The sequence below is a fragment of the Choristoneura fumiferana genome, chromosome 12 (assembly GCF_025370935.1).
Source record: "Choristoneura fumiferana chromosome 12, NRCan_CFum_1, whole genome shotgun sequence".
Lineage (NCBI taxonomy): Eukaryota > Metazoa > Arthropoda > Insecta > Lepidoptera > Tortricidae > Choristoneura > Choristoneura fumiferana.
Window position 1 is genome coordinate 9,388,060 of NC_133483.1, and position 14,867 is coordinate 9,402,926.

Here is a 14,867-nt window from a genome sequence, read left to right on the forward strand (position 1 = left end):
AACTCAGCTTAATTTACCTAATTCAAACCACTAATGTGGTAAGCTAAGTTAAGGTCTGATATTAAAAGATTCTGATTAAAGTCAACGGCCGTTATGAAGTAAATCCTTGCACATTGCAAAACTATGAATTTTTTTGAATATGAATCAAAGACAAAAATGCAATGCATAGGTACTTGTTGCGTGCGATAGAGTAGTAAGTATAGCATTTTTTTTAATGAATAATCAGGTACTTCGTAGTTGTGCAATGTGTCAGGATTGACTTCTTAGCGGCCGGGGACTATAGTGTACACGTACGTACAGTCGAGTCCATAAACTAGTGAGCAAACATTTGATCAAAAATATCTGAACACGCTTCCATGCCGTTAACAATAGAGTCGTGTTTAGATATTTTTGATCAAATTTTTGCTCAACAAGTTTATGAACTCGACTGTATCTACCTAGATACAGATGTTGTGAATAATCCGTTCATAACTACTACTACCGAATACGCCGACGTCGTTTCGGTGAATTATAATGTTAATAAGTGTTTTTTTTTTAAATGAAATAGGTTGCTTTATTTATTTTATTAGTGACAAATGTCAAACCACGATTTTGAAGCATATCACATTGAGATGTTATAACCCCACAATCACAACCACCAAAAATCGCATAAATCTTAATAATTTAGGTGTTAATAACTCTAAATCGATTATTAACCTCTCGACGGACCTTCCTCTACGCTGTCTTGATGTGCACAGAAGCTGACTGAAGTAGCATGAAAAATACAAACGTTTCCGAAAAAATACGATGAGAAAGGATTATTTACTTCATCTATATGAGTCCGGTAGCTACGCAGCTTAGTACAACGCTTTGTGCACTTTGGTGGGAAAGCATCCTAAGCGCAGCACGTGTGATGCGCTAAGCTAAGTAATTTATTCATACGGCATAACGTTAAATTGCTTGCATACTTTAGATACCTATGATATTACCAGAAGCTTAAGAATGGTAAGCATTCCAACTGGGCAATTGAAGAGAATCTGGAAGCTAAAAGAGTTTGAATTTTGTTTTGTTTAAAGGATTGGGGTGTAGATTTTTATTTTTATTTTGTATCGTACAAAAATGCATTATATACCTACCCATTGTATATGTCGGCGGCCGATCGTAAAATCCGCCAGATCACGAAATTCCTAGGCATATCGTGAAATGCCGCCATTTCATGAATTGGCTAAGGGACATCCGCCATATCGTTCATAACTCACCGTTTAGCGATTTGCCTAGTGACGTTTAGGCAGATCATGAAATTCCTAAACATATCATGAAACGCCGCCATTTCATGATTTGGCCAGTTTAGGCAGATCATGAAATTACTAGGCATATCATGAAACGCCGCCATATCGGTTCTGGCACTTCGCCGGCCGCTGCCGCGGCACGCTCCCTTCGCTCGCTCGGCTCGTGCGTCGTGATCACAATTAATACTAACCACTCCTCGCTTCGCTCGTCGTACCTAATTTTTTATATATAAATAAATAACAACTAGTGAATACCTTATTTACCAACAAAATTCTAACCTCTAAAATACGGGCAAACGTCCATGGTTTTTTCACATTGTGCACAGAATCCGTTTGATTCACATAAAAAGAACGGAGCTGATGTTCAAAAGCTTCTTTTGCACTTCTATTTTGAATTCAATCACTTTTTCCGGTTTAAAGATCATTTTGTTGCGACGCCGTCATTTTTCACGCGCTAAACAAACACGGGCGGTCAGCTGGTCACGGCCGCCATTGCATACGCAGCGCCACCAGTGGCCAAATAAGAAACTATTTTACGATGTGCCCGGTATAGAGCTAGGAATATCGACGAATGCGTTGCTCTAATCGATCTGCCGTATTATTTCTCAGGCACATCGTGATATGCCTGGCCAACGTTTAGGCATATCATGAAATGGCGGCGTTTCACGATATGCCTAGGAATTTCGTGATCTGGCGGATTTTACGATCGGCCGCCGACATATATAAGCTTTATTTAGTTTGGGACTAGGTCAATTGGTGTGTCCCATGATAATATATTTATTTTTATTTATTAACGAGAAATGAAGCAGGTACACAAGACTTACACAAAATATAGTCTTTAGTAGTGACTCAGGTGCCTATTTCATATCATTGTGACATAGGCTATCAGTGATTTTATAAAAAATAATGCATTGCTGGCTTAGGAAGTTCTATGGTTAAAATGAGGTAAGTACCTATAAATAAAATTAAATAAAATTTAGACCGAATTAACAGTGTTACTAACTCGCTCGTCATGTTAAAATTCATAGTAAAATTAGGGATTGGTGTGACTCGAGCCCTGTAGTTTAACTTTAGAATAGAATAAAATAAGCTTTAAGCAATAGGAAACTTTTTTATCGTGGGTGATTGATAAGATGCAATAAATAATGAGGTTTCAAAGAATCTCAAATCTACCTTCGACTAGATTAGAGAAGTATTCTAAAATATCAGTGCAATGATCACTTCTTACGTTTTTAATGGACAATAAAAAATCGCGAATTAAGGATAGGTAGAGATCTATGAAAATGACACATAGCAGAATAGTAAATCATACCTTATATTCATATATTCAGTACGATTTAGTTTTAGGACTAATTACGTCCTATAGAGCAAAATGAGATCTACCCGCGAAGTCAATCTCCTAATTTTCGATTAATTATTGTACTTTAAGACGTTTAACTAAGTCATTCCATTGGCAAAATGCGTCACCTTCCAAGTAAATAGTCTTAATAAACAAGCAGCTATATCAAACAATGAAGAATGGCCAGCTGACGTAGAATTAAGTAAATTGCCTAATGACTGTTTGGGTAAGACTGATTACACTGCGTGAGTTACGTAGGCTGTTCAATTGAGTACTAAAGTGCGAGGTTTTGAAAATCTTTTTATTCTTACCCTTTATTCGTTATCAATTTTACAATTGAAGAAGCACTAAAAGACAAAGAAGACAAAATCATTTATACCAATTTTCTTGCTAATCCTGGTGCTAAACGAGTCTTTTTTTATTGCAGTGAGCAGCGCAAAGAATAAGAATGGTTTACCTTATTCCTTCCTTATTCAGGTCAGGTCTTTTATTCATTAAGCGATAAAATATTACAAACTCCTCAACCTTGTATTGTTTTGGATCCTATTGATAATCCCACAGCAAAGGGTAGAGAATGCGGGGGTTGGTCGTTGTAGAAAAAAAATATGCGAATAACCCTCTTCGTTTAACCCGTCACGCGTCTTAGAGACTACATTAGTCGCTAACTTTTTTTGTGCGGGAAATGTCCTAGAGACTACCAGTAGTCTTACCAGTAATTTCTACTCTACTAAAGTACCTAACTGATATCCGTGCTAATATTATAAATAAGAAAATAACTCTGTCTGCCAGTCTGTTACCTCTTCACACTTAAACCGTGGAACCGATTTATATGAAATTTGAAATGAACATAGTTTGAGACCCTAGAAAGGACGTGATAGTTTTTATTCCGGAAAATAGCGTAGTTCCAGCGAGATAGAAATAAACGAATCCTTGGCGGACAAAATCGCAGGCAAATGCCAGTTATTAAAGGGAAGTAGGTACCACAAATTTACCCTGTAGCATTTAACCCGTATTTGTTGGTTGATTGAGAGTCGTCGTTCTATGACAGAGAAGAAATATAGTGTTTATATGACTGAGGTTAAGAGTTCAACTTGACAATTAAGGTACTTGAATAATTTGTACATCGGAGATAAGACTATAGAATCCATTGTACAATGGCGTAATTAAGTTTTAATTGCATTTAATAAGCCTTAATATAGTGGCACAATAAAATTAAAAGTACGATAAGATAACACAAGCAAAATCTATTAACAAAATTGTCACTCAAGGTGGTAACATGCAAGAAAATATTACTTACATGTAAACTGGAACATAATTTTTTAAACTGAAGAGTGTAAAATCATACAAAAACATAAATAACATATTAAATTTAAAAAACACCTGAGTACTGATGCACAATTTTCGGAAATCACATTAAACTTGAATTCGATGCAATTTCATTGTAAAACTTAACCGACTTAGTGAAGCTATAGTTGTCCAATTTAATATCCGATTTTACAGTTACTTAATTGAAAATGAATCTTGTTTTTAAGGATACAATAAAGTTGTTTCTTAGAATTTTAGTTTTGTAGTGCTAATTGTTTAGGTACCTAAACTGCCTAATTGTTCAGAAATAAATAAAATATTAATGCGAAGCGTTCGAAGAAATCATTGGCCAAGCTGGAAGTCATTACACTCCCGTTTAACGGGTTCCACAAGGATTTCGGCATTAACACCATAATCATCTCGACCTAATATATACGTACGACCCACTCTACATTAGGGCACAGGCTTCCTCTCAGAATGAGTGGACATGGGCCGTAGTTCCCACGTGCCACTGCGGATTGGGAACTTTCCACACACCATTGAGTTTTGCTCACCATGTTTTCCTTCACCGTAGCTCATGGTAAATTTCTATTTTAAATTTAATGGAAAAACTCAGAGGGTAGCTCCGGGGTCGAACCCACGATACTTTGCTTGAGAGACCACATAGCGAGGGTTACCTGGTCAAACCCAATAACTCGATCTAATAAATTCATAAAAACTTCGAATTTAAACTTCTACATAGTGTTCTTTTTTCAACAGCCAGTTATTTAGACTTATCGGTTTTGACCACGCAACCCTCGCAGGTCAAACTAAGTAACCATTACCACGGCTTACAAAAGAAATCTGACACCATGGCATGGGCAACAGAAAGCAATTGAATGGGCATTGAGTCAAAGACACACTAACAAACAAAACGTGCTAATTAAAAAAGACTACTTACTTTTATTTGATTTTTATTTCTTTCGCTACCTAAACTTATTGTCATTATACGTTTTTTTTAAGAAATTTAAGGTGCAAATTAAGCTATATCCGCTTTCTAAATTTGGGTATTGTACTATAATCCAAGAAAGTGAGTCAAACGAAAGCTTGGAACAGCACGGCAGAACAACCGCAAATGTTTAATTAGGTTTATATTATTACGATAACTTAGACCACGACGTTAAACTCTTGGTTAATTTTATTACAATTACAAAACTGAGTCTGTCTGCCATTTTGATAAAGGTTTAGTTTCCGATTTGAGACGTGTGTCATACAAGCTTTATTATGTTATATATTATGTGAGTAATTATGTTGTCTAACTAAGTTTTTTAGAGTTAAGATTCAGCGTTTTAGCGTTATCGTCTCAGCTAATTATTTTTTAAAACTACATTATGAATATGCTTCGCTCGGGTAAAATGTAGACTCATTTAAAATAATAACAAGATGGATACTCGATTTCAAATTCAAAATTAAAATTTTAAAAAAAGGGAACTCGATTTCAGACGTGAGTTATCCGTTTTGTTATCATTTAAAATAAGTGAGTGAGTGAGTCTTGCGATAGTTTCATGGTCAAAAATGGACGGGTGGATGGTGGACTCATAAATAATATTAGGTAGATTTTTTTGCCAGTCTAAAGACTATCGTATATATGGAACAATCTGACGTATGTATATTCCCAGCCTTAGTATTACCACAAACACTTTCACAGCTAACCTATATGTATCGGTATTTCACCAGAAGATATTTCTTCAAAATCTTATTTACCCAAATAACTATGATGTCTCTGTCTCACAATCGAGAAATTAGACCTTAGAGGTCACAATGGAGAACGGAATACGAACCTGTGATGATTGATGTGATAACATTGACATTTACTTTGCAGCGCCATTAGCAATTTATTCAATTTTATATTGAAAATACTCGATAATACAAATTTTCCGCCTACAAATTGTAGACTCGGATCGACTAACTTTTCACGCTCTTCAATTTGATGTGCATTTCATTCGAGTCTACCGTAGACCGCGGTACGAAATTATTATTTTAAAATATACCAGCCAGAACCGATGTTGAACCTGGATTGATTAAAGTGGGTGGCGATTTGTATTTTCCGCGTATTTTCGTTGTGACAATCATCGTGTGAGAGTTATGTATGACATTTGATATGAGACACAAAACGCTCGAACATCACACACTTTCACCTATTTATTTAATTTTGTGTTTTCACTAACTATTAGTTTTGATTTTACTAAAGTATAATGAAAGAATTACATTACATTACAGTATTATAAATCTGTTCTGGTATTTTAGTACAGGCTTTATTTAGTTACCATATTTTAGTTTCCATATATAATATATGGCTATCATACTTATTTGATTATGTAATTATAAAATTAACACAAGGTAAACATTATTAAAGCCGTGGTGGCCGAGTGGTTTTACCTATGGCTTCTCAAGCAGAGGATCGTGGGTTCAAACCCCGGCTCGCACCTCTGAGTTTTTCGAAATTCATGTGCGGAATTACATTCGAAATTTACCACGAGCTTTACGGTGAGCGGAACATCATGAGGAAACCTGCACAAACCTGCGAAGCAATTTAATGGTATGTGTGAAGTTCCCAATCCGTACTGGGCCCGCGTGGGAGCTACGGCCCAAGCCCTCTCATTCTGAGAGGAGGCCTGTGCCCAGCAGTGGGACGTATATAGGCTGGGATGATTATGAAACATTATTATGATTGATTGATTCACGAGCTACCTTGTGGTAGGAAGTGCGTTCGTCAGATGATATCAGTTATAAGATACAAAGCACTTACTGATTTTTTTTCAACGCAACAACGTCTCAAACGCGTTTACTTTAATGTCAAATATTAGGATTACTGATGTATGAGCAAAAAACTTTTCCCAAACTATACATCCCAAAATATTTTACTCAAATTATCATTTGGCAAAAAATCATTTGCTAAAACAACATCGCAATTTTACAGCTAGTATTTTTTTTTTGGCAAATTACAATAATTCCATTACTTAGTCATGTTTCATATTACCCAGTGTAATTAGTCAAATGTATCCTTTGCCATTACGTACTCTTCCCAAAATATTGCATCTGGTAGCAGTTCGTTTCTGTGAGGGACGCAGTTCTAACCTAACCTACTTTTCTGGTAGCAGTTGGTTTCTGAGGATGGTTTGTGTGCGAAGTGTCATTTTTAACAAACATTTTTTTGGAATATAATATTAGCCAAAAGAAAACGTTTGCTTAATAAACGTTTGTCGTAATAAAACCTGACAAAGTAAAATTATACCAAATTATAATTTGACCAATTTAATAAAATGCGAAATGTAAATATGCTAAAGATTCGTTTGGGAGATGAACTACTGCGAGAAGTTTTTTGGGAAGTGAAATTTGGCGAAGTGAAATTTGGCGAAAAATACAAAATTAAATTGTTTAGTGTCGATTCGACTAAATGGTTTGCTAAGTGGCTCCAGCGATAAAATCGAATGTGTGGTCAGATCTAATATTAAAATTGACAAAATAAATACAAATTTTAAATCGATTTTTGATACGATTTTTGTGAGATCGATTCAAGAGCATGCAATCCGATCCGTGAATACTAGTAATCTGTGGTACCCGTCCATGAAGTACGGTATTCTCTGTAGTATATTGTACCGAAAATTATTGTAAAACTTCACGTGCGTGATCTGTCAAAAGTTAAATAAACGATTGGAACGACTATAACGTTCGAACGCAGCGTAACTGTCGCCGCGACAGTGGCGCTGCGTCAGTATCGCCGAGCGATAGCGGCCGTGCCATGTTTGCGCAAGCACTGCCGCGCAATCGCTGGGATCGCACGTAGTTTTGAGGTTATTTTGCACGGAATAATAATAATAATAAATAATAATAATAAAATTTATTTAAATAACAACAAACTGACACCGGAGTCGCGCTGCTCGGAAGACAATCTGCGTCAGAGCCGCTGCGACACTGACGCAGCGGCTCTGACGCTGCGGCCGTTGGGATAGAGCCGCTCTAGTCGGAGGTCTACCTTTAGGATTAATAAAATACGCCTTAACAGTACATAAATAAAAATTCAAGGTAGGTAGTTTTATTTGAAGATTAAAGTTTATTAATATTTTGTGGGTAGTTTTGTTTGGAAAAAATATAGGTGGGTACAGTGCTTGACAAATTAAAACGTTTTGTTTTGGTTCAGTCTAACATCTGGTAGCATGGTGTACCTACGGTTGTGTAATGTTGCTCTAAAGATGTGCTCTGGTTGAGTTTGAAACGCGTCAGTGTAGTGTGATGGTGGTGATAGATGGGTATGTGTGATTTATGTGTGTTCTTACAGTGTGGCGGTGGAGGAACTGCATAAACACGCATATCTTGCATAAACGTAGCTGTCATAAACCCGAGTTTAGACTTGCAAGAAAAATCGTGCAACATTGCGAGGCCGTAAAGCCAACGAGTTTGTAGTGGTCAATCGAGCGCCGCAATGTAATACAACTTGCACGATTTTTCTTGCAAGTCTAAACTCGGCTTAAGGTCGCGGTTGAGCAAAGTAATTGTTTTAGTTCATTGATAAGGACCTCCGCAAAGTACCTAATGCCGGATTCAATATAGTAAGTGGCTTAGTGTGCTGTTGGTTCAAGCGATATACGCTAAACTCTGCTATTATGGCACGAATTAATAATAAAAGTAGTATTTCCATTGCAGTTTCAAGCGACTGACTATCACATTCATATCCTGATAGCTCCGCAATGTATTACGTTGTATCATAAAAACCAGGCCTAACATCGAGCGTCTTCGTAACAAACATTGTTTATCTGTTAAATGCGATTATGTTGTAAACAACAACCAGTTTATACGCTGCCGCTGCTGTATACATATTTATTTATCTATATAATATTAAAAACAAAAATTGTTTTTTTTCAAGACGCAAGAATTATTGTTATACTTATGCGAAAATGTTCTTATTTTATCATAACAAGAAGAAGAAAAAGATAATATCAAGTGTGAAATAGCAATGTTGTTTAATAATATAATAGGTAAGTATATAAAAAATCCGGTTTCGAGCGCATGATTTTCCACAAAGTAACGGAAACCACGGTATCATATCGCGCATGAGTATGAATGAATTTAAGGCGGTATACTAATGCTGCGCAAAACTATCTTTATTATAAAGTACGTGGACGACCGAGCTGTGCTAGGTATTTATTTACTCTATGAGTAACAAGTAGTAGTAGTATTTATTATAAGATTTTTGATTTGTTGTTCCTATGTTGTTTGCTGACAATTTATTGTAATAAGATTTTTTTTTTGTATACATTTGACGATCCTTTTGTGAATTTCTTGTAATTAACTGACATGTGTTTATAATGTATTTTTTTCAAAAAGTAATAAATAAATCTAATCTAATCTAAGTTTCAGACAAGTAAAAGAAAACAGTCATGTGTATCGTTATTGGATTTACACATATTACAAGTATTCAGTCAATCGGACCAGAAGTACTTACCTACAGACAAGGAAACTGAATCGCGTAAAACGGGAGGACGTTTTCATAATTCATTTCACAATGATTTCGTTCATGTCACTATGACATCAATTAGCACAGTTCCACCTTGGTACGCGATTCAGTGTCTGTGACTGTATCTATCTACTTTTATAAGAAATACTTTCAAGTTGCACCTAGCAACTGATCTTTATATTGTCTCTTCGACGCAACATCAACTGGCAACCTTGAAATTTCTACGTGCAGTTTATTAAAGTTTAAAGTATCATAGTTCAAGAAATGCAGCTTTTTAATATAATATATTAAAAATGGATTGACAGATAGACGGCGGGCAAACCAAACACAGATTGTACAACAAGAGCATAAAGTGAGACATTTTACCCGAGACGTTCATGTAGCCACCCGACCCGGTACGGCGAGGGTGGATAGACACATCGAGGGGAAAATGGGTTTAAGTAATGCTCGAGTTTTACACTCTGTTTTCACTTCGATTGAGAAGAAATTAAATAGCAACAGTCGAAACAATTGTTCACTTACTAGGTAGGTAGGTACTCTCTTATTAAAAAATATTAGCGCCAACGGGACGGCGAGATTCGAAGTTCGAATTTTGCACTTCATAGTAGGTATAAGTCCTGATGACGAGGCTGTATACAGTAGAACTTAGCATGTCCGGATGGACGAATAAAGCAATAAAAAGTCGAGCTCGCAATTGGCGCGAAAGCATACTTCGTTTGGTAAAATCTTTGAATAAAAATAAAAAATAAATGGTCAAGTGCGAGTCGGACTCGTACATGAAGGGTTCCGTAAACAGTTCAGTAAAAGTCTTTCTTAAAATTCTTCTAATATAGTTTTTAAAACTTTAGCTTTACTACCAAGCCTCATGATATAATAATAAAAATTAAATTAAAAATTACCTGCAGGAAATTTAGTAGTTAACGTGATTTTCAGAATAAACTTTTAATATTTTTTCTCTATTTGGAACAGTTAAGCTAGGGCGCCTTTCTGTTAACATCCATTTCAACCAACTGAACGATCTTTCTACGTCCGTAGTTGTAATAGGCGTGAGTAGGGACTTAATCTTTTCAGGTTTATATCATGCAGGCAGAAACCTGCTTGAGTACATTCTGTTTTTTATGTCAATACTTACTCTTTGGCTAATGTCAAACATGTATGCGACAACTAACTGACATCGATGTCTGCCTGCGACCTTCGGGGGTACTACGAAATTAGAAAATCGAAGTTCGTGTCGTTCCGTCCCTCTCACTCTCGTATTAAATAATATAAGCGTCAGCGGGACGGCAAGATACGAAGTTCGAATTTTGCGCTTCGTAATACGGGCTCTGCGTGACAGATACCATAGATAAACCTAGATACTTATGGATTTACTTTTCAGGTAAATGGATTCATCCCTTTAAATAAATACGAAGGTCTAACTAAGGTCAAACATATTTTTGCCTATATATTCGTAACCCTTAAGTATTTTTGAATCAGAATAGGACGAAGTTGTTCAAAAACCCTGTCCCTCGAAATGGTTTTCGAATCAGGGTACATTGGTAAAATATGAACAATGCCAATTTAAAGAGTTTCAACAAATTAGTTATTGTTTTTGAAAAAACAGTCTAATGGTTACAAATGCAAGAAGTTTTTACCTCTCAAGAAGTGGAAACTTTTTTAAACGAAACACCTGATGACAGTTATATAGCTATAAAATTATTATTTAATGTCAGTGGGTATAATCTTTTCTGTGTTAATTAAAAATTTCGCTCAATTTTTACTCACTTATTTAACTATTACCTACTTACTTTCCTTGTAGTCGAAATAAAAAGTAGTGTTTAACTTGGGAAAAACACCAATATCACACTTGAAATATTGGCATCCTCGCTATGCTCGGGTGCCAAGTTACCTCGTGTGATATTGGTTCTTTTCCTCTCTTGTTGAACAATTTACTAATATGTCCCTAGATCCAGCATAAATACCAACTTTACGAGCATGAGAAGTGAAAAATATATATGTATATAGTAGACGTTGGCGCCTTAACCAACAATAATTATATGTTAACTTAGCTACAGTTTACTTGCGCTAGGTCCAAGTCGTATTAACCATATATTTTCCACTTAAGTATATGTGCAATTAATATTCATTAATAGTTAATAGCATACCTGAGTGACGCACAAATCTTTCGAGAAAAAAATCTTGTTGACATCATTACAAACAATACGGCTACAGTATTATTTATTTATACGCCAATACTGTTATATTTCAATATAAAAAGAAACCAATCTATTTAGTCAGTTATATAAAGCTATATTACTGGTCAGAATGGAAATAAACAGGTAGGTACTGATTGGCGCTGCGCAAAAATAAAATGAATAGGAAAATACCGTGCGTGCTATTCGTTCATTGATCTTATTCTCACGACATTATTAATTTAAACAGATCTAGGTGAAAAATGCGTATAAATTAACGCAATCCATACTTCTTCTTTTGTAAATAAAATTTCAAACAACAAGTTTCTTGTACTAAGATTCCGTTTAATTGTTAATTCTATTTTATTTTAATCATTCATTTGTTTTAGTGGCAATAAAAATACACATTATGTGTGTAAATTTCAGCTAATGAACTAAAATAATTTCTTTACTCACCCGCAACCTTTTTTTATTTATTATTATAACCATTTGACATCGCTATCTGATAAATAGTATTTACCTCTAAATCAAATGAGTACCTAAATATCCTGGTATTACAGTATCTGTGTACGTGGGGTGGTGGTGCTGTAATACCAGCATCATCTTGTGTTGGGTGTTTTTGTACATTTGCTTTAACTTTGACACAGTGCTTGGTACATTAACATAAGTTATCCTGTGAATCAGTTTCAAGATATTTAAAAAAAAATTTTTTTTTTCAGATTTCGTACAAAGTAATTAAAAATTTACTTGCAGACTATTGTAAAAGGTAGGGTCAATTGGGTGTCATCTACGTCAGTAACTTAAACTTTGTGCATGACAGCATTGACAGCTCTTTTACAAATTTAGCTCAGTGGTAGTTCGATTGCTTATCAAGTAGAAGGTACGGGGTTCAAACCCCGCTAAAGTAAATTTTATTTTTTCTTCATGTTTATTTTTTCTTCCAGAAATAAAAAACAAAGCTACATAAATTAATTCGCATTATTTTAATCCTCTGAGTTTATTGCATCCCAACCAAGGGCGGATCCACCGTAGTGGGCACGATGAGCATGCCCACAACTCTAATAGACTTGTGACGACACACTTTCACGGTCTATCGAGATGCTTGGATAGCCAATGCAATGTCTTGATGCCCAGAAAAAGGGAAATATTCAAATTCATAAGTCGTTCATAGTCATGATTGTTCATGGACGAGTTCACGCTCCGACTCGCACTTGACAGATTTTCGGGTGGCTGTGACCACAACCTTTTTTGAGGCCTGGATCCGCGCCTGATCCCATCCCACTAATATTATAAATGCGAAAGGTTGTAAGTCTGTTTGTTTGTTTGTTACTTTATCATGTCTAAACCACTGAACGGATTTAAATGACATTCGGAATACAGATAGTTTGAGTCCCGGAGAAGGAAATAGGATAGTTTTATCCCGGAAAATGCGACGTGTAATATTGTATAATTTTTTTAAAATGTTATGCTCATTACTTACTCGGCAGTAGGTACTCAAAAAATACTGAATTACACGTTCAGTCTACCCTGACGCTATTTTATTTAATTACCCACAAAATCATAAAAAGTGTATGTTTCAGAATAATAATAATGTACTAAATGCCTAATGCTAATAATAATGTACTAGAGCCGTGGTGGCCTATGGTTTGACCTATCGCCTCTCAAACAGAGGGTCGTGGGTTCAAACCCCGGCTCGCACCTCTGAGTTTTTCGAAATTCATGTGCGGAATTACATTTGAAATTTACCACGACCTTTGCGGTGAAGGAAAACATCGTGAGGAAACCTGCACAAACCTGCGAAGCAATTCAATGGTGCGTGTGAAGTTCCCAATCCGCACTGGGCCCGCGTGGGAACTATGGCCCAAGCCCTCTTGTTCTGAGAGGAGGCCTGTGCCCAGCAGTGGGACGTATATAGGCTGGGATGATGATGATGACTAAATGCCTATTTCAAAATATAAACATTAGAACATAGAACCTCCTCCTTTTTTGAAGTCGGTTAAAAATATAACTGAATTATTATTGGTTTTAAGTACTTTTTTTATGCAAGTATTTCCAATTAAAACACAGGTCAAGACAATTTTTTATTTGTGCTAAAAGAACAAGCATAGTAAAGGTAAATATCAAAGCGATAGGCAAACATTTATTACTTACAAATTAAATTTTACAACAACTTTTTAACTGTGAGCTTATCTATCATAAATCACATTACCTACTAGTTTTCGCTTGGCTATCTTAAGATATACTTATACCTACGCGATTAACCTGTCCTCTCCCAGAGGCACAAATTTGTGCCCAAATTCCTTTGATCCTGTTATCCTGGGAGATGACAGATTAAAACAGTGTTTTGCATTAATTATGTCCAAGTCGCATGGTAGGTAATTTTCTACTAAAAGAAATAATTGAGTAGTTCTTGCTTAACATGTGACATTTTAAGATCAAAACTATGTAGATACTTTTTTTTTGCAAGTGAACAGCACGGAAGAGAGTGGGTATCTTTAAGAGCGTAGCCTACACGAATCAATACCTAAATTTCAAGGATCACCGCCTTAAACATAAAACCATATAAAAACATCAAGATAATTTGTTTTATATCTTTTGATATATTAAGTATGTATCTAAGACTTAGTTTTGTAGTATTTCAAATTTTTTAAAGTAACCATGAAATACGAAATACGACAAATAGTTTTACTTACTACCCAAACCAAATTTGAATTAAATTACTTGTCGGTGAAAATAAATGAATCAAATAATAATTATATATAACAATATCGAAAAAAAAACTTACCGTTCATTGCAAAACTGCACTGGCACAATCCAAAAACAACAATTTTTTTCCAACACACACAATAATAAAAATACACGACACTTTCACAGCCCAAAATTTTAAATCAGAATTCAAAAACGAATTCAATTCAAAAATTGTATTTTTTTTTTCGGTCAACCTAGGACGAGCGATCGCGGCACGGGATTGATTAAAAATGCAACGGCTGTGCGTCTACCTCTCCTAATAAGCACTCACGCGCAGTTAAGAGATGAAAAAAATGTAGTTACTTTAACCTGCTGATTTTAATTGAAACATTTTGTTTTCAAGTGAAAGTAAAAATATTCGTGTGCAGCTAAATTAAAAGTAAGGAGTACTGGAACTATGTATATTTTGCTATCGTTGCATTGGTTATAAATTCCATTTCCTTAAAAACGCAAAACATTAGTTTGTATTTTATGGCATTTCTATGAAAAGTTTAGTTATTTTTGTGGTTCAATATTTTCAAACTTTTTCTTTAATTGTGTTT

The 14,867-nt window shown here is 35.4% G+C and overlaps 1 protein-coding gene across 1 annotated transcript in view; it reads right to left on the minus strand.

Annotated features, from left to right (window-relative positions):
* The window catches only part of LOC141433255 (very long chain fatty acid elongase AAEL008004-like), a 40,780-nt gene extending 26,215 nt beyond the window's left edge, over positions 1-14,565 (minus strand). Inside the window, exon 1 of the mRNA XM_074095216.1 lies at positions 14,363-14,565. Within this exon, the coding sequence (XP_073951317.1) occupies positions 14,363-14,369 (7 nt within the window). The 5' untranslated portion in view covers positions 14,370-14,565. The remainder of the gene's footprint in view (positions 1-14,362) is intronic.
* Between the last annotated feature and the right edge of the window lie 302 nt (positions 14,566-14,867).